Here is a 23971-nt window from a genome sequence, read left to right as displayed (position 1 = left end):
CCGATTAAACAGTTAATCAAGGAGACAATCCTTCTCTTGACCTTGAAATTTGAGTAAAAAACTCACCAAAGTTTAATTTAGTATCTGTTTAGTAGCTCCATATCACATTTGTTTTAGCCAGTTGTCATGGAATTGGAAAATTCAATTTTTTTGGTTTCCTGAGCAATTTAAGGACTTCTGGATGAGGAGGTTCAAAGTTCATTCTTGAACTCTGAAACAACTAACCTATGCTCCTCACAGGATTTTGATTGGTCAGAACCTCCAGGCAGGATTCGATAAAGCGGTGTCGTGTTGCATCTTCAGTGTAACATTGCTAAATCCTTTCATCAGCATCCAAACAGTGGAAGGTCTGCATGTTGTCAACTTGTACAGCGTAGTTTTGTGAGCTGCCATCATCTTGGTCCATTGAACGAAAAGTTTGCGATTTTTATCGATGATAATTTGAAAACCTTCTAGTATTTGCTCAGCTTGCTTAGAACCTCAACAGACATGTTATCAAAGAAAGTACCAAAAGCTACTATCCACAACTTTTGCTACTGGAAAAAAAACAAAAAAAGGGGCGATACAGTAAATAGAGGGTTGCATTACTTAAAAAGTCTTCAATGTTATAGAGCAAGACCAGAAATCTTTAAATATTTTGTTGTAATATTTTAAATCAAATGTTCTAAAATGTAATCCTGCATACTTAAAATGTAAATACCACGCTATAGAGCGAAACTGAATAGCCTTCGTCTATTGCATATAAAGAAAAACAAGAAAAAACGGACCGAAGAGGTGAATGAGCACAACAAGGAGACACAAAGCAAATTATTTTGTTAGAGCAACAACAGCTGACAGCCCAAAGCCTGGTATACACGCTGACACAGAGGACGGAGGTGATGACAGGAATAAATCAACTGCCAAGGCTGCTTTTCTCATTGCTCCAGTCTAATCTATTCAGTGGGAATATATGAGGAAATAATCCATAAAATCTGTAAAGTTAATTTCCTCAGAGACAACAGTATCAGCTCCTCCTTGATTTGCTGACCCAAACCTCACCTTGAGTGTTACTCTTTCAACACGAACATCATTTTTTACAGCGATACTTGTTCTGCTGCACACGCCTCAATTAGACCCTGCACTTTATACTTATCCAACACCTGCCTGACGGGCCGGTCTGTGTGCATCTGCTGCAGGTCTGTTTGTCTTCGTACACCTTTGTGCAACAAGAGTGTGTCTGCGTGTGTTCTCCCCCCTCGTGTTTGTTCAGATGGTTGAGGTCTAGCCACCATGGTGTCAGCACCTGGTGAGCAGAGCCGTTCTAGGGCCAGAGGAGGTGGAACTGTGGCTGTCAACTGTCTGACACAACCCTCTGTATACACCTCCACCACCAACGCTGAACACACACACATCCTTAGACACACACACAATACTTGCCGGCAAGAGTCAGACGCAGCCAGGCGCCGAAACAAACTGAGACAGAGTAAGATTGGCTTGCCTCAGATTGTTTTATCTTTTTGCATCATCTCTGTATCAGAGAGAGGCAAGACTGAGCCACACGCTGCAGAAAAGATCGATGACTCGGAGGGGAAAAACAGAAAAGCAGCAGACGTGATGGGAGAGGCCGTCGAGTGAGTGGTAAGAGACTGAAAAAGAGATAGCGAAAAGGAAATGACAAGGCAAAGAAGCGATAACGCGGACAGATAGAGGAAAGTGTTCGGGTCCCAAAACAGCTGCTATTTATATCTTCTTTTTGTATCTGACAGACGGTGACAAGATGCTCATAGACAAGTACACTGATTAGAGTCATGGAGTAGGGGTCACTGAAATAGGAAACGTGCCCTGCAGCCAGGAGGAGGTGCAAGTGAAGGCCTGAGTTCAAGGGAGGAGGGAAGAGAACAAAACAGAGGAAGAGTTTTTCCAATGTAGCCATCGCGTCTTTGCTGACAGCCCACATTTCTGCTCTAAGCTGCTGCGGTGATAATTTATAGACCTTTCACTAACATCTCGACTCTGTTATGATTGCACAGTAAACATGGCTCTGCTCGAGCGGATCCACTGTTTAATATAAAACAGAGTAATGACTGCTACACTTCCCATACTTTCCCTGTTCTTTCTTTTCCTGCTGCTAATTCTCTGCTCCAGTGTGTCTTTCGATGTTGCTTCCTGTTTGTTTTTTCGCTGGAGGTGTTGGTTATTACAGTATGTGGTTTTTCTGCTCCATTTATCCCAGGACCATAAATGCATGCTGGCTGTTTGGTCCCTAGGGGTCACATGCATACGTTTTGTGACGCACAGTGCCCGAATCTTGAGTCAGCTAATTCTGTGTGTGCTCGTCTTTGCATGTATTTACAGACGGCTCACATACTGTACAAGCGCCTTGGTTGTTTCTGTCTTATGTCATTTTCCTGACATTTATGATAATTTGTGTGCCTATTTCTGTATTCGTGAGTGTGTGTGTGATGCTCGAGTGGGAGAGTGTGTTCGTTGTTTATGGATTGTAAGGAAGTGTTAAGTGTTTCTGTGCGAGCTGCAGAGTGACTGGAGCTAGTAAAGCCATTTAGCAGCCCCTGGAGTAACCCTGGAGACTGCTGTGTTGACGCCACTCTGACTGCTATTACAGACAACTTTAAGAGGCTGTAAAACATTTGGCTACTTTTCCTCTCCCTCTCTTTCTCTCTCTGTCTTTGTGTGTGTGTGCGTGCTTGTCAGAGGAATTTGAAAAAGTCTGCCAGCTATTGTAACAACAACAGTAGCTGTTGTTACGATTAGTATCAGCTGTAGGTGCCCAAATAACCATGTCTTAAAACTTAAATACAGCGTATTTAGTGTTATTAAGAGGATGTGTATGTGTGTGTTTGTGTGCACACTCATTATTGTTGTAATGTTAGGTAACTGTTCGTAAACACAAATTAGGATAGTCAATCTAAGTGTTAACACAGTAGCCGACACAGGAACACACACGCTCATACATGCCAATGTGATGAGGGTTAATGAGTAGTTAGTGTGTTACAACCTCTTCTTCCATTCTAATGACCCTAGCGTGCACACACACACACACACTCACACTCACACTCACACACACACACACACACTTTGTGCTTTTTTAACGAGCTGACGGGGCAGAGCAGGTCCCCCCCTGCTGTCCTCACAGTCCCCCTGTGCAGTCGTTGTTGTGTGTGTGTGTGTATGAGAGAGAGAGAGCGATAGTGAAAAAGAGAGAGCGAGACACAAAAAAGGTGTCAAAGACACAGGCCTCAACATGTCCTATATCACTTACATCATGCAGAGCAGAGTGTGATTTTTTTTGTGTGTACAGTGTGTGTGTGTGTGTGTGTGTGTGTGTGGAGGGGGGGGGGGTGAATGGAGTCACACCCAGATTTCCATTTTTGCTAAGCTGGTTGTTTTATTATTAGTTTGTGGTGTGCATTGGAATATTTTTATCCACAGCAGGTTGATGGCTTGGCTCAGTTGGTCGATGCACCGATAGTCAGTTGGTCAAGCACTTTTGTCCTTGCTGAGTCAAAATACATTGAGATTTGGTGAATTTCAAAGAAATTAGGGGCAGACATTAATGCTTCCCAGATGAATCATAGGCAAATGATTTTTGTGAGTATCTGGCTTTCCATTTACAGCAACCAGCAGGTCAAATTTTACACTTACAGGATGCATTAAAACTAAGATACACAATATATTAATTAATATAACACACAATGGTCTCAGTCTGTACTACATATGTCCTTACAAAGTATGTACATTTGCATGCAGTATGCGCATAAACTGGACACACTACTTTGTCATAACACTGAACTTTGACCCTCAGAATAGCCAGAAAAGCACGCTGGCTTTCAAACTGCAATATGCAACTTGATGCAGTGAGACATCCTGGCATTTTTGGCGTGCTGCATTTAACATACCAAGACATGCTAAATCTTTTTCTGGCACACTAAATACTTTGGTTGTGTGGGAACGCACCCTTAGCTATGTAGCATGTAGCTATGTTTATTAGCACATTTATAACTTACCACATGCATTTTAACAAGACGGTATGAAAAGAACTGGATACAGTGTTGGAAAAGTGACTACCATGTATACAATTACCTGGATCTTTTACATCTATGTGCCCATAGAGCAGGCACACTAGCACTTCATTTAACCCCACCTGCCAACTGCTCGGTCTCTGGCTCATTCACATGAACAGAGGAAGGAAAATAACTCTGGATTTGGCTGTTAGTGAATTTTACAACTTTAGGGCCAATAAGATAATTGCTATTAACGTGTTTTGACCTGAAAGTTATGTACCAAAAAAAAAATTAGCAAGTGATTTACAGATGTCTCTTTCACAATGTAAAAGTCTTTTTGAACCCAAGTGCGTCACACACCCGGAAGTTGTAATTATCACTTCACAGCTCCAAAACAGCTGAACCCTAACAGTAACCCATGAACAGCTGAAAATTTAGTCAGACAAGCCTGAGATGTCCTATGATGGCATATAAACAAACCATTTTGTTTCATGTATAGCCTTTCCGTTGGCAACGTAATTTTTTGCTAATTTTTCTCTTTTTTCCTGGTGTGCAATGAGCATCACAGCCTCATGGGGCTGCGAGCATGGCCTTTTACTCGTGTTTATTCATTCAGTCATCACTTTTAAGAAACATTCCTAAAGGGAGTTAAATGTCTTAATTTGTATTTAGGGCTGTTGTGTGTTTCACCCTCCAACCTCCTGCTGTCCGGGGCAGCAGAGGTCAGAGGTGAAGGGTGAAAGGTCACTGTCAGAAACTTCCCCTCCCCCCAGACTCACCCCTGTCCCCGAAGCAGACAGAGCCGACTAGCAGAGAGACAGAGTGATGGATGGAGGGTTAACACTGCCGGCTGCCACACACACACACACACACACACACACACCCTCCCCGTCATCACCCTAAACCCTCCTCCTCCTCTTTCTACTCCCCCTCTAACCCCCTCAACCACCCTCCACCCTCCCAGGAGTGGGAGCCAAAAGGAGGAAGGATGAAGAATTAAGAGAGAAAAGAAAACGACAGAGAGCACAGTTTGAGAGAGAGAGAAGGGACAGCTAAGGAGAGAAAATGGAAAGATAAAAAGAGTGACAGAGACGAGAGAGGAGAGGGGGAGGAGGAGGAGGAGGAGGTAAGATGGAGAGGGTGATAGATGGAGAGGGAGGGGAAGGAGGAGGGGGGCGGTGGATGGAGAGGAGGGGGAGGAGGAGGAGGAGGAGGAGGAGGGGGGAAGTGGATAGAAAAGAGGTCACGTGACCACGTAGCAGCTGCAAGGCTGAGAGGGAGAGAGAGAAAGAGTCTCACAGAGGAGCAGAAAGACGACGAGCAGGAGGAGAACAGTGAGCGGGAGGGTGAGTGAGTCTGTTTGCATGTTTGAATTATGCCCACATGCATATGTTAGTATGTTTGTGTTTGTGAACGACATGGGTAAATATCAGAGGAATAGCCTGTGACAAAAGATTGTAGAAAAAAAGAAGAAAGACAGCAAGAAACAGAGAGGAGATTATGTGTGTTGGCTTTTGTTAAATAAGCTCCAGTATGCTGAGATAAACGAGAGAGAAGAGAGAAAGAGAAGAGAGGGAGGGGAGACGGGAAGGAAAGAGTGAGTGAGTAGAGAGGAAGGAGGGAGAGAAAGAGTCGATAGAAACTGTCTTATCATCTCTCCCTTGACTGCTGGGCTCAGCAGAGACAGAGATATAGACACACACATTCACACACACACACAGCCTGTCAGGATCTGAGCTTTTACTCTCTTCATCTCTCTTTCCTTTTCTGTCTGTCTGTTTCAGTTTCAATTTGCTTTTTTCGCCGTGACATGTAAATACACAAGTGTAGCCAAAGTAATAAAGGAAAATGGTGAATAAAGCAAAGGAAATAAATTATGAGTATTGTAGAAACAGGCAAGAAAAGAACGCTAAAACAAAACACACATCTGGTGTACAGTATTGTTTTCTGATGTATAAACACATACATGTTAACTTTATACATTGCACTCATTAAAAGTGTCACTCAGCAGTTAGATGAAGATTGACAGGTTATTTGTTATTTGTCTCGGTTGCTTTGTGGCAGCTGGTAACAAACTAAAGAAAACCTGTAATGGCTTTTTACAACACTTTGATAATATTAATCTCTAATGGTTGGTTTTAAATGTTTAAAACATGCAGATGAAATGTACAGATATGTTTCTCTGATGGTTTACACAAGCAACCACTGCCAATCTCCTCTTCTTGTTACTTTAAAATCTGGCTGTTCTTTTCCTCTCCCTCTCTGTTTCTCCTCACTCTTCCCTTCATATATCTTCCTCTCACTGTTTTACGCTCTGCGGCTTCCTCTGCCTGTTTTTGCTCACATGTGTGAAAGCTGGCAGGTAGAAGGCATCTGTAAATAATGTAATATACTTTCAATTAACAAACTCTTAGAGCTGGCCGCCCCTTTATTCTTTCATCTCTTCAAAAAAAAAATCCTCCATGTGATGAGCAGAACATTCAATAATGGTGTTCAATGTGCACGTATGAATTTTTCATGAGTGTGTTTACTGCTTTGGCTGTTTGTTTGCTCTTCCTGTGGCATGTGTGTGTGTGCACGTTTGAAAGGTGGTTGTGTGTGTGTGTGTGTTGTGGTGGTAATGAGGTCATTGCTTTAGCAGGCAGGGGGGCTGCTGGCTAATTCCAGCTGTAATTAACATTAGTGGGTCAGTAAGAGGGTGAAGACAAAGGTTACGCTAACTATGTCCGCTCCAAGTTTCTCCACTATTCAGCAGATCAATGGGTTTGCTAGTTATCTGTGTGTGTGTGTGTGTGTGTTAATTTGTTTGTGTGCATGTTTGCATCTGTGAGGGTGTAAAACTGCAGTGATACTTAATGTTTGCGTGTAGACACTCCCAAGGTCTTAAGATGTGTTGGCTGGCTCCCTTGAGGAAATGGACATGTGTGCGTTCATGTGTGTGATTTGCTATTAGGGTCACCGCTCTATTTGACACAGCTCTACTCCCTCCACTTTGTCTGTAGTGGAGCTGACCCACGCGTATGTGCTCACTATGATGTCCAGACACAAAGGGAGAAACACACACACATGCACACACACGCACACACATTTGTCCATTCTCTTTGAGCGCTTGTGTACGAGTTTCATTCATTCAAGATAAATGAGATACCAACTGTGTTCAAACACTGATGCATGTTCTTACAAAATGATTCAAAGCTACATTTTCTACTGTTAGAAAGAGGCGGTAATCTAATGTCCTGGTCGACAAAAGAATCAGACTTTTTCTAGCTGGATTGTTTTATTGAGAGATATCAAACAATAAAAGCGTCATGGTGGAATTTATTCACATATCAAAGCTTCTCACATATTTACTCCCACTCTCCTCCTCAGGTATGAACCATGAGTCCAATAAATCACCATCATTAGGAATGATCTCCACGGCAACTCGCACCACGGCTACTGTCAGTCCCCTCAGCCCACTAACCAATGGGAACGCAGTTGCCCAATCTGCAAACTCCGGATTCGCTGCTGCCCTGCGTAAACTGGCCAAACAGGCTGAAGATCCCAGAGGTGGGTGATCTAACCTCTTTGGAAACTTAGAGCTCCTGCAGTGGCTTCAGGCCCTGGAGACACACACACACACACACACACACACATGCGCGCGCGCACACCCAAAAAGAACCACCTCTACACCTGCTGTCAGGTTTGTTCAACATCCTTTAATGTATCTGAATGTTTTCTTGGTTTCTGTCAACTTTAAACTTTGAAACTGAGCTGTCAATAAAGGAATAGTTCACCTTTTAAGAAATACACTTATTTCATTTTCAAAAGGAGAATAAGCTTAAGCCCTTCTAAAACTGTCATTTGTTATTTTTACACTTTGATTTGTAGACAGATTAAACAAACGAGACATGTTAACATGTTAATCTATCACTCAAACCCTGTCGCCTAAAAATTAGGTTAAGGCACCAAAACTATGTGGTTAGGTTAAGTAAAAGATCATGGTTTGAGTTAATAGGAGTATGTTTGTTACATAAAATAAGAATAACTCGATGTTGACGTTTAGTTTACCATCACGGGCCTCCTGGCTGAAATGTGTTTGACCCATCCATCCACCCCAACCATCTTCATGTTTAGATATCTGTGAACTTTGAGTAGAAATGTTTTTGTGAAACATCAAGAATAAATGTGATCCGGGAGAAAATCTGTTTCCCTCAAAACGTGATTGACACTGCAGTTAAGTTGCATGGGAACATACTTTTTAGGAGCTGGTTTATCAGTGCTGATTAGGCTGACCAGGCTACCTGTTTCCCCCCTTTTCAAGTCTTTCTGCTAAAATAAGCTAAGCTAAGCTAACCGTTTCTTTGCGGTAGCTTCATATCCACATCACAGAAAGGTTTCAATCATCTCATCCAACTCTAAAAAAAAGCAAAAAAGCATGTTTCCCAAAATGTCAAACTGTTCCTTTAAGACGTGAATGAGGTATTAATGACAGGAAACTGCACATTGTATTGCAACACAGTGCCAATAATTGTACAAGCATATTATTTTACTGACTAAGGTTATGTTTTGTGGATTAATATGAAACATTTTACTGGCCGGTAGCTCTCCTCTCGTGTGTGTGTGTGTGTGTGTGTATATCTGTATTTGTGTGTGTGTCCTCACTGAGCTCATTGGTGTCCTAATGAAGGTGTTGAATAAGAGCTGACCTATCCTGACCTCTCTCTCTATGTCTCTTCCTTCATTCATTTCCATTCATCTCCTAATAATGAGAATCTAATTACAGCCAATTATAACAAGCTCTCTCTCTCTCTCTTTCTCCATCATCATCTCATTTTCTCTCTCTCACTCTCTCCCTGTAGCTCTTTCTCTACCTTCGCCGTTATATGAGCTCGTTCGTCCCCACCTTCTCTCCATCTCATTATTTCCTCCTCTTTCCTTCCATCTCTGAATGTGTTTGCGTTTCTGCGTGTCTACTGGTTACTGAGTGTTACAGTAATAGCGTAGCGTGAGTGTTAGAGGCAACACACACATACTCTCTCTTTATCACATTTAACACCTCCCCCTTCGCCGTGTCACACCCCAGACTCTTTATAACACCTTCGTTTGTGACATCCTTCTTTCCTTCGCTCCATATCTGATTTTTTTTTTATCAGCTTGCACACATATAATTGACACACACACACACACACACACACACACACACACACACACACACATTCATCTTGCACCATTTCCCTCATTTCTTCTACCTTCTGTACTTTTTTACATTTTCCTTTATTTCTGTCACATTTTGTCTGAAATGCTTTTCATCAAAATGATTGAATCACGGTTTACCTCGTCAGAGGCCGGCACACTGACAAAAGTTTTTCTTTTTCTTGCACCATCTGTTTTATGTCACGAAGGGGATTGTTTGAAATCTTTTTAATCTGATCAGCCTTCTGATAGCTTCACTTTATTCCAGCGTCTCCTGCTGTTATTAAACCAGTCTCCCCTCTTCAGGTTCTGCCATCAGCGGTGAGTCTTCTCCAGTCTCTTCCCCGGCCACCAGCCACAGCTCGCCAGTCACCACCCCTAAGCGGGGCTCATTAGGGCCCCTCCTGGGCCAGACCAGGGGCCACGGTGTCCCCAGCACCCCTCCGGTAGTCACCATTGCCCCAACCAAGACCAGCAACGGCCTGTGGCGGGCCGACGGACGACAGGTAAGACACGTTGTTTGTCAAACCACCGTACACGCTGCTGCTCCACACAAATTTGAGACATCTCTCGCTCTATGCATCTGCACTTTTTGTTCCTGTGTCTTGCTGTTTTCTCCCTTTCTCATTCCTCTCTTTCACTTAGCTTTCTCTCAGCACAGATAAGTCGTCTGCCTCTTTCTGTCTCCTTTATCCGTCCTGCTGCTCTACCCTCCATTAAAGAAATAGTCCCAGTGCTTGTCAACATCAAACTGTCAAAGCCAGCAATACCTCTGTTTCTTTCTTTCCATCCCCCTCTCTCTTCTTCTCTGTCTTGTCTCATTCTTTCGTTTTCATGCTTTCACCCCTCTGACTCACCCCCTCTTCCTCTCACTAATCAGTCCATGTCTTTTTCAGCAACACATGAGGGGTTTGTAAAGAAACACTGGAGGCTGCAGAGACTGGCACCTATTGTGTTCAGCTTCCTGCAGTGTGTGTGTGTGTGTGTGTGTGTGTGTGTGTGTGTGTGTGTGTGTGTGTGTGTGTGTGTACTTGACCCTTCACCACAAAAGGCTTAGGATGTGAAGAGGCACCAGTGTATGTGTGTGTGCGTCTATGGATGTGTTTGCTTGTGGGTGTGCGAGCAAATTTAAGGTGGGGCGAGGGACCAGGCCCCTCACACAATGCAGGGGTTAGCCCCCACAGTAGCCACTTCCCCCTGGATCAGAGCTGCCTTTCTCCCCCTTCACAAAGACCACTCTGTGGCTCTGCCTGCCTGGGGCTCCCATTCAGACATTCAGAGAGAAAGAAGGAGGGAGGGAGGCAGGAAAATAGAGAATAGGATGTTAAGAAAGGAGGGGAGGGAGAGTAAGAATGAGCAGGAGAGTGACAGAGAGAAGAGAGAGGGGTCTAAATCTTTGCGTATATTCACCATTTGTCCTAACTGTATGCAGCTTGTCCTAGAAAGGGGCGATTTAAGCTTAAGAAACAGACTGTGTGTGTTTATTGCTACATCTGTGAAGGCCGTTGGCTGTCTGCGGGGTCAGAGGTCGAGGAATATGGTGGCTGCTCTCCAGACCCTCTGTTTGTCATCTCCCCTTCTCATTTTGAACAGTGGAGATTGCTGAATGATAGAGTGAGAGAGAGAGATGGCCCCGTCACTGGCTTGGATCTGCTTTCCATGAGTGGCACATTCAAAACTATTCAAACATATTCAAAGCACAGATATTTCACTGCAAGTCTAGTGTACAACAACTAAGGTAGCAGCTCGGGTGTTGCTGGGAGAAGTGATTTGTTACTGGTTTGTCTGTGGTCTGTCTGACCTGTGTTGTTGTAGCAACAAGATTTGACATATTATACTGGAAATATATGTTTTATTCGTAATATATGGTCAAAGGTTTTCTTCTTAATACTGGAGAACTCAGTGTCCCCAAAGACTTTTTTTTCACAACGTTAGATTTTAACCGCACTAGCAATGTGTTGACCAGTGGAAAAGTCAGTCCAACACTTTAATTATTGGATGTATTGTTGTTAAACTTGCACAGACACTCGTGGTGATCAAAGGATGAGTCCGAACTGTATCTTGACTTTTCATCCAGTGCCATCATTGGGTCAAAAGTTTAGTTTGTTCCAAAATGTATAAAAAAAGCTGCAAACCAAAGACATTAATTCCCATGACCCTCAGCTTTACATTGAGTTGGAAAGCTTATTTGTAAATGTAGCAAGCTTACACCCTTAAACAAAGACTGTAAATGAAGATGGATGACACGTCTACCCACTACATCCCACTGTTAAAAAATGAAGCCAAAATATCCCAGATACTGGATACTGGTGGAGCCATTTCAATCATGACGTTATATCCCCTTTTTATAGCATCATATAGCTAATTAAAACCAATCTTACTTTTTCTTTACTAACAGTTAAGATTGATAACCACTACCTACAAGTTTTGGGAAGAATGTATTTGACTTGTACTTTGTACAATGGCCCCGCCCACTTAACGTGGGCGGGGCCATTGAGATGTTTTGACTTAACTTTTGAGGAGCTGTCATGCCGTCCATCTTTATATACAGTCTCTTTTTATAATAGGATGATGAACAAGGCAAATATTATACCTGCTAAACATTAGCATGTGAATATTTTCATTGCAGGTTAGTGTTCTGATGTTATCATGTCGCTCAAAGCAACATTGGGCAAAAACAGCCTCAGAGAGCTGTTAGCACGTCGTCTCTTATGCTTGTCCAAGTTGATTCTTGGTGTTTTGCTTCTTCAGAATTTTCAGACAGAGAGTAGGAAATGACACGACATATTAAGCAACCTGGGACGGAGCCAAGCCGAGAGCATAGTCACATGATTTGCATCTTTGCCAAGTGTGACACTATTTCCTTTAAATTTATATGCAAGTCTGGAAAACATGTGTTTGTAACGTGAGCTTTTATCCCATGACTGCTTTTGTCTGGTGGTGATTTGAAGGTTGGCATTGTGCTATAAGCAATCAAGGACATTGCGGCGACCAAATCCTTTAAGTGGGAAGCTCTAACAGCAAGACTGAGTGAGCGATGAAGGAGAGAGCAGTTGGCCAGATATCAGGATCATCTTTCCACTTTGATCTTGACCTGTTATGACATATCAGACCCACTTTTCCACTCCGCTGAGCCTCTGGGTGCAGCTTGGGGGCTTTTATCCAGTAGCCCCCTCTCTTTTCCCTCTCCTCTTCTTCTGAACTTTTTTCTGCTCAGTTAAAATCCAGCACATACTCAAACCCCATGGATATACATAGTAATATCTGCAATCACACTGTCTGCCTCTCTGTCAGGTTGAGCCAAGTGTTCAGGGACTCAGTAGGGAGCGGGTGGGTGCTGAGAACACCCAGCCACAACAGGATAAGAGGACTCCGCCCACCCATTCACCACACCCCCTGGCTCACCCCTTTGGCCTCACCCCCAGCTCTGTCATGCAGGACCCCAGAATACAGAGCCTTAGGTAAGTGCAACACACTCATAGTTTGATTATATGTATTTGTATACAAGTAAAGTTAATTATAACCCCTTAAAATCTACATACAAAACAAATTTGAAAACATATAAGCAGTTTTATATTATTCCTGTGTGCACTCCCTCTGCAGTTTGCCCGGCCAGATGCACCCCGTGGTTCCCTCGGGTGCCGTCCCAGAGGAGTACCTGAGAGCGCTCCGGCCCTTCGCCACCTCAGATGACCTCCGTCTGACCTCTCTACCGCTGAGTCTGGACCCTGCTGCCGCTGCCCACGCTGCAGCTGCTGCTGCTTACTATCATCCTGCCTACCTGCACCACCCACTGTCCTTACCAAGGTGACAATAGCACCTGAAACTGTCGATCTTTAATCACTCAAACCCATGTTCTCTTGTTTTAGTTGAAGTTTTAAACTAGACATTTGATTGATTGATGAAAAATTGATAATTTCTCTCATTAGTATATTTTATATTGTAAAGTGCTGGAACAAGCAGTTAGCGCTTAAAGTGCATGTCATGTTGTTAAAGAGCATGATTTATCCAACCAAGTATATGTGCTAGCGAACTAACACAGTTTTATCCAACCAAGTTGGAATTTTGAAGAAAGTTAGTGAACAAATACGTAATTATAGAACTCAGTGGATTTACCAAGGTGATACTAACCAGTTATAAACATTCCATCTTTTGATTTATTACACCTAATGAGGTTATGGTCTCAATCGCTAGTTTCAAGTCTTCTTCAGTGCAGCATGGTGTTAATTTTGTAAATCGAAAAGTAGGGTGTACCCAGTGTCCTTGGGCTCTCAGTCAACTTCATCCTCTTGCCCAAATGAAGTCACTTCAGGTCCTCAAAATAACAAGAAGGCGACTGCCGAAATGCCAAACTCAAGGCTTTAAAACAGTAGTCCACAAACCAATGGATGACATCAGTGTCCACTTCTTTGATTCAGCCTGTGGGCATACTTCTGTAAATACGTTTTCACTTGCTAACCACTTTCAAAATGCTTATCTGCATTTTTCTTTCTGATTTCAAATTTTGTTTAGATTACCATAAAAATACCTCATACAACCCTTCAACACCCTTTCACCTTCACTGCTGCAATGCATGCTTTACATATCAGATCATCATTAACCTTTCCCTCACTTGGCCTGTCTGTTGGCCTGTTAGTCTGACTGGTTTGTCCCTGTCCATCTGTCTGTCACAGGATGGAGGAGTCCCTGTGTCTTTCTGCGCTGCGGTCGCAGTTCTACTCTGTGCCTGCAGGGGGCGCCTTCTCCCCACTTCACCCTTCTGCCCTCCACTTGCACCTGCCTGGAGGCCGCTACCCTGGAGAACTGAACCACACAGCAGCGCTGGCTGAGAGGTAACACACACACATGCGCTCTCTCTCCCTCCCTCTCTCTCTTTTCTCCTCGTCTGCAGGGCTGTGTAATCTCTCTCTGCAGGGTAGGCACAGGTTGCTGAGTGTGTGATATTTTTAGCACAACACCCCACAGTGCCTCCTATACACTCATCACACACACTGCCCTTCACACACACACACACACACACACACACGTCACGCATATATGCAAGTCTTTAAATCTCACACATAAGGAAGCCTTTTACCCCCTCATTCTTTCTTCCTCTCCATTTTCTTTGAGCACTTTGAGTTCCTTTCTCGGTTTCACAATACACATTGTTTCCCTGAGGCAAAATGCACGGGGGAAATGTTTGTGTTTGAAATGGATGGTATTTATCGTCTGGTTCTGTAATGGCTTCTGCGTATCCTGTAGGTTTGTTTGTGTGCTATTGATTGCTGCTGAATGTATTCTGTCGTATGTGTGTGTGCGTGTGTGTCCTTTTCCTGTGGATACCTATTAAGTGTTCATCTGCTCTTGCTCAGTCATGCTGTGTATGGATTATTTTCCTCATGGTAAGTGGAGAGTGTGTGTACATATTTGTGTGTGTTTGAGCAGAAATGTTTGCGTGAGGTTCACCAGTGTGTGGTTAATATCTGTCTCATGTTGGGTGTTGCATCTCTCACCTTCTCCCCCTGTGTGTGTGTGTGTGTGTGTGTGTGTGTGTGCATACTTGTCAACCTCCCCCACAGGCTACAGATGGAGAATGAGCTCCGCCAGCGAGAGAGAGAGCAAGAGCGTGAACGAGAGAAAGAAAGGGAGCGCGAGGCAGGGCTGGAGCGAGAGCGGGAGAGGGAGAGAGAGAGGGAGGAGGAGCGGGAGAGAGAGCTGGACAGACAGAAGGAGAGGCAGAGGGAGAGACAGCAGCAGATGGTCAGAGCGGCCGAGAGCCACTACCTGGCTGAGCTGCAGGCTCGGAGGGCACCACCGGAGGACAGGGCCAGGCCAGGGGAGAGGCTGACCCCGAACAGACTGGGTAGCTACACACACACACCCACACACACACACACACGCGCGCACACACGCAATCATGCATGTGTGTACACATGCAGACACATACACAACCAGATACACAGTGAAACTTGTAAATGGTATTCTGTTAAAATCCCAGCACAGTGAAAAACAACATGAACGAGGAAACAAAGTTTAACTCCTGGTATTCTGAGTACAGATGAGTGAATTTTACTCATTACAAATCAAAGGGCAAGAGAGGAACTTTTCTATAGTTTAGATTTTTAATAGATGTAAATCATAACCTTTTTGTCCTGCAACTGTGATGCCTAATAATGCCAGTGTTGGTTAGAAAACGTGCCTGTACAACACTTTGGCACTGGCCAGATTGCAGTGAAATTTGGTATGGATATTTCTGGCCCCCAAAGGACAATTACTTATGATTATGGTAACACAGCACAACTATTATGCCAGAATTTCCATTTGTATACAAGAAATATCACAGTCTTTTGGGCCAATTTAAATGTAACTTAAAATCTGCTTTCCAGAGCCGGCGTCACCCTGAGGCCAAAATGTCAACTCTGCACACGATATCTCATAATTTAAACTGAGGCAGACTGTTGTGGAATTTGCTGAATGCAGTCATCTCTGTGAAATGTTGAATACTTCTGCTTACAATGACCCTGTGACCTATACAACAGTGAGTCAGGGTGTGAAGTATACTACATATGAATATTGGTTAATGTGCTTTTTCTGTTTTTTTTTGGATGCTTTCCCTTGTGCCACATTTACATTCACACTATTGTAAATGGATAAAGAGGAAGACCCACTGTGGTTCATAGTGCAGAAGTCAGTTGTGCAGAAACAGTAAATGCAGTTGGTGTGGCACACAGAAAATGTTTCACTCTGTGCAAGATGAGCTATGTCAGATGAATTATAAATAGAATACTATGTACCGGATCATAGAGCCAGTTTTGAGAAAATATCTTTATTTCTTACCATCCCAACTGCTACGGATGATAGGGCTTTGTTTTCTCAACAAAATAATGATACTAGTACCCTTAGAGCGAAACAGAGACTTGGAGTACTTCATTTGAGTCCCTTCTTTTTCTACTTCATTTGATATCCATCATATGAATGGAAGCTTTCTGTTGTGTAAAATGCCACCACCTATCCAAATGATTTTTTAAGTCAAAATATTACATGCTGATCTGACAGCTCCTTTATATTCACCACACTTGACTTTAATACACTGGCAGTTGTAATAATTTAAAAATCCTCAAACTATGACTGTTCTGTTCTCATGAACATTGCAGACTGCTGGCTCAATTCAAACTTTTAGCCTTTCTAAGTTTCTTTCTTCAATATAGAGCAGACCAATCTGTTGGGTTTAATTATTGATTACAGATAAATACACACGGAGGTTTAGGTATTTAATTTGAATAAGATGTGAGTGTTTAAGAAACAACACTGTATGCATTTCTTTTCAAACTTTTAGTTTAATTTTTTGTTTGTGTCTATCCTTGTCAGAGTTGCAGTGTAAGATACTGAATAATTTCTTTTTTAAAAAGTCTACACACACATAGTGCTGTCGGTATAACACCTGCAATAACTACTTCATGGTTTTCAAACTCCACTTTTATTCCAGATAAATCCAAGGACTCAGAGCACCCAGGTTTCCCAGCACCCAAACCTCTGTCCCTGCAGCCTGGTCTTCACTCCTCCAGGGGCTCTATCCCACACCCTGTGCCCAGCCTGGTGCCTTCTCACCTGGGGAAGCATCATGCCTCTGCTGGGGGGATGCATGGAGCTCTGGCAGCCGCCATGATGACTCAGAGGGCCAGTGAGTCGGCGTGGTTATCTCGACAACGAGGGCAAGGGCAGGAGAGGGAGGGTCTGCCCGAGATGGGCCTCAGGTCACCTGGGAAAGGGGTGGAGCTGAGGAGAGACAGCCACAGGTAAATTTAAAAAAAAAGCCAAAATAATTCGTTTTAGGAATGATTTTCTGCACTGTGGTGAGACTTTTAACCAAAGTGAAATGTAATTTAGCTTTTTTTCCCCTTAACAGAACCAATTCAATCCATCACAACCCAGGCAGCAAAGATGGGCCTCCCTGCCTCGGTGCTCCACCTCCCCTTATCTCCCCTAAAGGTCCTCATCATCCTCCTGCCCCTCCGACTACACTGTGGAACCCGGCCTCTTTTGTTGACACCCCCGCAGACTCGCACAGAAAACTGAACGCTCCTACACCACCAAATCGGCCGCCTCCGGGACTGACCAGAGCCGACAGGCCCCCCCTGAGCTGGGGGGAGAAGCTGGAAGAAGGAAGCAGGAGGAGGGCGGAAGGCACGGAGAGGTTCACCTCACTGAGGGGAGCTAGTTTACAAGAAGCAGGTTCCTGGAACAAGGGAGAGCAGGACAGAGCCATCCAGAGCCTCTATCACCGGCACCACATCAGTAACCTCCATCAGAGATCCTGTGCACCTCCGTCTATTCCCGGTACCTGTGTTGACCTGGTGGGACGGTGTCAGGCAGCCTCTCCCTCTCCGGTGAGAGAGCGACAGAGTCAGCTGCCAGACAGCATGCTGGTGTACGATGAGGTTCTTCAGCAGCACCGCCGCCTGCTCAGCAAACTGGACCTGGAGGAGAAGAGGAGGAGGGAAGCCAGAGAGGGAGGTGAGCAAGACGATAAAGAACGAAGAGGCACAGGGGTGGTGTGGTGGGCAGAAGAGATGACTGCATACTCCTACAGATTCTTTATGATGAAAAATAATTTCTCTCTTGCTCTCCTCTCACCAGGTTATTATTGTGACCTGGACGAGTCATATGATGAGAGTGATGAGGAAGAGGTGAAAGCACATTTGAAGAGAGTCATAGAACAGCCTCCACTGAAACTGGACACATCCTCCGAGGTGCATTAACATCACTGACTTTATATTCACATATAAGGTTTGAACATGTTTGTTAGAATGATAATCACCTGTGCAAATGTCTCTCCCCAAAGAAAGTGGATTTTCTGCGTGTGTGTGGTCTGACCACGCTGGCCCAGCGCGATGAGGTTTTGGCACGAAAGAGGAGGAAGAGGAGGAGGATGATGAGAGAGCGCAGCCTCTCTCCGCCAGCAGTTCGGGGCAAGAGAAAACCTTCTTCACCTTCAACACATACAACTCCCTTAACTACCCCGTACTCTGCCGAGCAGATGGACAGCGCCCCCGAACTGGATGAGAAAAAAGACTTCCTCCTTATGTTCAACCTCTCCCATGTCAGCCCACAGCAGAGGAGAGGTAACAACCTGTTTAGCATCCACACACATCCTACGTGCTACTCTGCTCTCTTCACAGTTGTTCCGGTGATTCCCCGTAGAAAATACCACACTCTGTTTCTCGCAGTTTCGTTATTTACCGAGGCTGTAGGAGGGGTGAGAAGAAAATAAAGTTAGGAATATCGAGAGGAGGTTGTGGCAGGATTTTCTACCTTCTCCACAAGCAGTGGAGAAAAAAAATATGTATGGATTATCCATCTACTTTATTTTTAATGTAAAAATGTAGATATATGCATTTTCAAAATGGGCAAAATCAAATATTTTTAAAGATTTTCGCTTTGACCACAGTGTATATATACTGTATGAGGGAGAGTTTTTATAATTTATGTCACAAATACAGTAAATCTGCAACAAGTACTACTTTCAATTACTTTTTTTCTGGGAATTTGGCTTTATATTTTATTAGTTTACCCATTTATATATACATAAAAAAACATAAAACAAACCACATACAAAATTAGATTTTTCAAATACGGCTTGCAGGGTAAACTCTCTGTTGTTTAAATGTTTATTGTTAATTTTTTGCCTAAAGGGACTCTGGTGCATAATCAGTAGCTCATTTCCACCCTTCTTTTAATTTCCTGTTATAAGAAGCATTTTCTCCTCTTTCAGCACCACCAAAGGACCTACTTAACTATAAACTACAGTAACAAGCTTTTAAATTAATATGGACATTAAATCTGAGTGAAAATCTGTATAAACTGCTCCTCCTCCTTTATTTGAGAACTGAACTGAAACCTTGATTCATGTGTGGGACCACGGTCTGACTGTGATGATGTTGTACTGGACATTACCTCAAGTCACCCATTTTCTGATCTTTTTTTCCAGCAGTTTTTTGTGCTACTCAATATTTTAAGTCCCTATTTTCAAATATGAATGACAGGTGTTCTCATTCTGTCTTTTTCTCTGCAGATAAGGAGAGGACAGAGGAGCTGCTGAGGGCCATTCAGAGGAAGACTGTGACATTAGACACCCTTAGATATAATCCTTTGCCTCTGTGCAAAAGTCCTCCCGCTCCCTCAACTGGTAAGATACACACAGACACTTACAAATGCACACAGCTACATGTTATATGTGCGTTTAAAGTGCCAAAACTCTTTCTAAGGAAGTGTACAAATCTGTTTTTAGGTGACTCTTCATCAGCCCCTCTGCCGAGTCAATCAAATGGACATCTGTACCCTGAGTCTCCCAGCCCCTCCCCTCCCTACTCACACAAACCCAAACATCTCCCCCATAACGACACATTCAAGAGCTCCATGGACACCCACGTGCCCCGCATCCCTCCAAGCTTGGCCCCTCATCATGAAAAGGCTGAATTTATGGAGGCTCAGCCAAACAGGAAGCTCCATGGCCTCCAGAACGGCATTGCTGCTTCTCCTCAGAAAAAGGAGTCCAATCCTGTGCAGAACGGACGGAATCGGCCCTGGGAGAGGTTCACACCTGAGGCCTTCGCTCAGCACTTCCACCAGGCCGTGCTGCAGTCCACACACAGCACACTGCAGAACAAAGGTTAGCCACTCAGTCCCATAGGTGCATGACCATTAGGCTTGATTGTGAATTTTAAAATGACAGTATTCTGCCACCTAGTGGTGTTTAAGTGTTATATCCCAGCAGTTGTAAATGTAGATTAGTAACCACATTTGCTTCTCATGAGGTACTAAAAGTAGCTTCAAAGACTGACTTTTTTGCGTCACTCTTTTCTTCTAAGGAGCATCAAATGAGGCCGGCTTGAAGGCGGACCGCTCGTTGCCTCACAACGTCTCTCAGCTGAAAGGTTCAACTCTTAACCATGCCCCTCAGCACGCACACATCAACGGCCATCATTTCCATTCCCTTGTAGCCAGCAGGGACACGCCAGGACTGCGGGAAAACCTGTCTGATGAGGATGAGGAAGAGTCTGGTCAGGATGAGGAAGAGGAGGAGGAGGAGGAGGAGGAAATGGAAGAAGCTCCAAGGAAGTGGCAGGGTATTGAAGCTATATTTGATGCCTACCAGGAGTATGTGGATGGTGAGTCAAGTTTTTGTTACCCTAGAAAAAAGATCTGAATTTATTTTTTGGATGCAAATCAATTATTAGATGTTAGATGTTTTGTATTTACATTGGTATCAGTACAGTAGTTTTGATGCAGACAATAAAAACAAAGAGTTCCAGAAAACTGCCTATCCCAATTTTAAGCTTGGTTTACACTTTACTCTCATCGTTTATGTGAACGAGTTAATAGAATGGATATAATTTTGTGGTATCTGTTGCTTTCTACAGAATGGAGTATAGAGAGGCAGGTTCTTCACAGTCAATGTAAAAGACTTGAAGCACAGAATTACAATCTGACCAGAACTGCAGAGCAGCTCTCTCTTAACATGGGGGTAAGTATCAGAAAATATATCTACATACAGATATGTGCACTTTTAATCATTTAATGTTAGTGTTCCTATTTTCTGGTTACATGATCTGTTTGCTAAGTGATGCAGCCTAGTGCCTTGAATCTGTTATGAGACTGATGTCCGTCCTTCATTTGTCAGGAGCTGGTGAGTCAGAGGCAGAAGGTGAGAGAGGAGAGAGAGAGACTGCAGGCTCAGCTCGAGCACTTCAGGAGGTGTTTGACACTACCTAACATTCACTGGGGCAGGGGGCAAGTCAACGGCCACACGCCGAGGTGACCTCTGACACCAACTCCCTGACGGATACGCGAAGGAGCAGTAACAAGAACAAGACGGACTGGAGCCAGACCACTCTCTGCACTCGAAGCACTTGAAGGAACCAGTCCTTGTCTTGTTACGCCTTCTGGCCAATCAGTTATGTTACTGTCTGGTTCCAGATTCAACTGAATACCTGCCATGTTTGCCGCGGTAAACATAAACCATGGTGACCATATAGTGTGGGCATTCCCGCTCTCTCTCATTCTGCCCATGGATTGTAACAACACTGTGTAGGCAAAACAGCATCTTTGTCAGAGTAACGCTTACCACTCCCACTAGTCCCAGAGTTACTTCTGAAGGAGCAGTGTTTAGGTTTTTGGGGGGATCTACTTGCAAAAATGGAATATAATATTCATAATTATGTTTTCACGTGTGTAATCACCTAAAACTAAGAATCATTGTGTTTTCTTTAGCTTAGAATGAGACCGTCATAGATACATAGACAGCAGGCCCTCTTCTGCAGCACCATGTTTCTAACCCAAGCCCAGATAGAGCTTTTATTTTCTGCCCGAACCTGATTGTGTCTGACATGACCCTCCAGGTTCCGGCTGAGCTGGGCTTTAATTTCTCAATTTTCCCCCGGGTTTGAATCAGGTCGGATAATTGGAAATTTGCTGACTTTAATTTACGTAAGCTTGTAATAAATATTTTAATATTACATGTTTATTATTTTTTGATAATTTGGCCTTGGGCACAAACAATGCTGCCATGGTTAGGGGTTGTGTCCAGCTTAGACAAGAACTATGTGGGATCATGTCAGGTCCAGCCTGATATTTTGACCCATAGCTCTAAGCCCATAAAAAACAAACCAAACACTGACTCAGTAGAGAGGGCCTTTTCCTATTACATTACCTGAAGGCTGTAGTAGGTTCTTCCACATGTTTGGAAAAGTAGGGAAGAGGAGGGTTATTCAGTTGGTGGCAAATTTCAACCTCACCACTAGATGTCACTAAATCCAACACAGTGCTCCTTTTAGCTCATATCATATACATTTTTGCATAAATGGCATTGATCCGTGATGTATCACTCAGCACAAATCTGTAGCCTCTCTGGACAGAAATGAGAAGAGACTAAGCGGTCACTTGGTTGCTACTCAGAGAATGAAAATTGAGTCAAGGAATCAAAGCACACCTCAGGCCTTAACTTGATAGGATGCACTTGAAGTATAATTGGAGGAAATACTTGACCGTCCTCTGTGTGGTATAATGTTGTAATGTGTACTTAGCACCGTATCTGGCAGATGCAGCAGTTTGTGTGCTGATAAAGCTTCTGCAGAGGGTAGGAAACATCTAAAAGATATTATCTATATAATGGCAAATAGTATCAATGAAGTTTTTTGAGGTTTAATAAATTTTCCATTGGTAATGTCACTTGTGATAGAAGAAGAATTTTGTATGTTTTATTGTTTTAACAATCTCTTGTGGGAAGCCATACTGTTTGTTTTGTTTGAATCACTGCTGGTCAGACTAAAAAAAAAAGTTTAGAAAATGAAGGATATTAGGGCAGTTGTATTTGAAAAATGTTACGTGATGTCAAAATGTTTAGGGGTTGACCAAGATGCACTGGGGGTGGAAGGCAACATGGCAAATGTCAGAATTTGTCACACAGCATTATCAAGTTGTCATGACGTTTGCGCAGATGGTTTATCCCAGAGTCTGTCCCTCCTCATGCCTAAAAATGTTGATAAAACTTGAAGAGAATAAAAGTTGTGATATTTTTAAAAGACCTTTTAGACATTCTACACCTTTTCTTTATAATTGGCATCACTTGAGTGAGACAACAGTTCTTTTAGAGATATTGTCCAACCATACAAATGTTTTCAACTATTTGAAGGTCATTTTTGCTATTTTTAAAAACAATGTTAAATGATTTGTCAAGGACACCTAAAAGCCAAATTATTATTCAGTTCCATTTCAATACTGTTAAAACTGATAAAATCTTTTCACTTGATACTCGTAGAGCACTTGAAACAAATCTCTAATGGTTTATAGATTACATAAACATCAGAATGACAGTTTCCCTCTGTGGATAACAATAAACTACAACTTCTCTTTTGATTATTTTTTTTGTGTACAACCCAGATAAAACAAATGTCACAAATTCATAATTTCTGCCCCTTTCCCTCTGAATTTTTAATTCCCAGGTCCCCTTTCCTACAAGCACAAGCTACAGTAGCAACCACCATACTCTCCTGTGTCAGCTGTTCAGTCTCCTCTACAAACTTTCTGTGGAAACCCGCATATTTGTTTCAATCAGTTGTCATGTAATGTATAATTTGGGCTGTAAAAATTGTGATGAATTATTTATTAACATATATTGCTGTACATTCTGATGGAAATTTACATTAAAATATTTGTAAAATGTCTTTAATCTGTCATTGTGCTTGTGTCATTGCTCCAAAATCTCAAATGTACACTGGATTGAGATCGAGTCTCTGTGAAGGCTAAAGCATATGATTCTCATTATTTTTATACACGTCAAACCATTCAGTGACCTATCTTGTCATGTGTATGGGCGGCAATGTCATCCTGGAAAATTAAATGTTCAAGAAATATTGTAGCAGAGGATAAAAGCAGTGGGGGGAAGTATTTAAATACATTTACTCAAGTACTGTACTTTTTTAATGTTTAACAGTTTTAATGTACGTGCAACTTACTTGAGTTTTTCCATTTCATTCTACTTGAGGCCTCAATCAGACAGAGCACTTAAAGCACTTTGCACATAGCCAAAAGTATGTGGAGACCCCATTGTCATACTTGTGTTCTTTTTTGGTCTTGGGCCAGATCCTCCAGGGATTGCAAAAGCTTTAGGCTCACTGTGTAGGGAAAAAAAATGTAAGAATAGATTCCCACATTCATTTTTGACCTGGAATATTCTAGTGGATAAGGACAGCCATGGCTAGTCTGTGCTTATAACTTCGTCTGAACAGTTTGAAGAAGATTGTCAAAATGGCAAT

At 43.0% G+C, this 23971-nt stretch overlaps 1 protein-coding gene across 1 annotated transcript in view; it reads left to right on the top strand.

The window, feature by feature from the left end:
• Positions 1–23380, top strand: part of LOC131973032 (genetic suppressor element 1-like) — a 39637-nt gene extending 16257 nt beyond the window's left edge. The window contains exons 2-16 of the mRNA XM_059334869.1: positions 7371–7550; positions 9483–9682; positions 12471–12637; positions 12780–12983; positions 13850–14008; positions 14738–15021; positions 16645–16954; positions 17065–17672; positions 17796–17908; positions 18001–18280; positions 19231–19344; positions 19447–19827; positions 20027–20326; positions 20579–20682; positions 20839–23380. Coding sequence (XP_059190852.1) covers positions 7371–7550; positions 9483–9682; positions 12471–12637; positions 12780–12983; positions 13850–14008; positions 14738–15021; positions 16645–16954; positions 17065–17672; positions 17796–17908; positions 18001–18280; positions 19231–19344; positions 19447–19827; positions 20027–20326; positions 20579–20682; positions 20839–20976 — 3542 coding nt within the window. The 3' untranslated portion in view covers positions 20977–23380. The remainder of the gene's footprint in view (positions 1–7370; positions 7551–9482; positions 9683–12470; positions 12638–12779; positions 12984–13849; positions 14009–14737; positions 15022–16644; positions 16955–17064; positions 17673–17795; positions 17909–18000; positions 18281–19230; positions 19345–19446; positions 19828–20026; positions 20327–20578; positions 20683–20838) is intronic.
• The last annotated feature ends 591 nt before the right edge of the window (positions 23381–23971 follow it).

Source organism: Centropristis striata, chromosome 6, assembly GCF_030273125.1.
Source record: "Centropristis striata isolate RG_2023a ecotype Rhode Island chromosome 6, C.striata_1.0, whole genome shotgun sequence".
In the NCBI taxonomy this organism is placed as follows: Eukaryota; Metazoa; Chordata; class Actinopteri; order Perciformes; family Serranidae; genus Centropristis; species Centropristis striata.
This window is presented reverse-complemented; position numbering and strand designations above follow the sequence as displayed.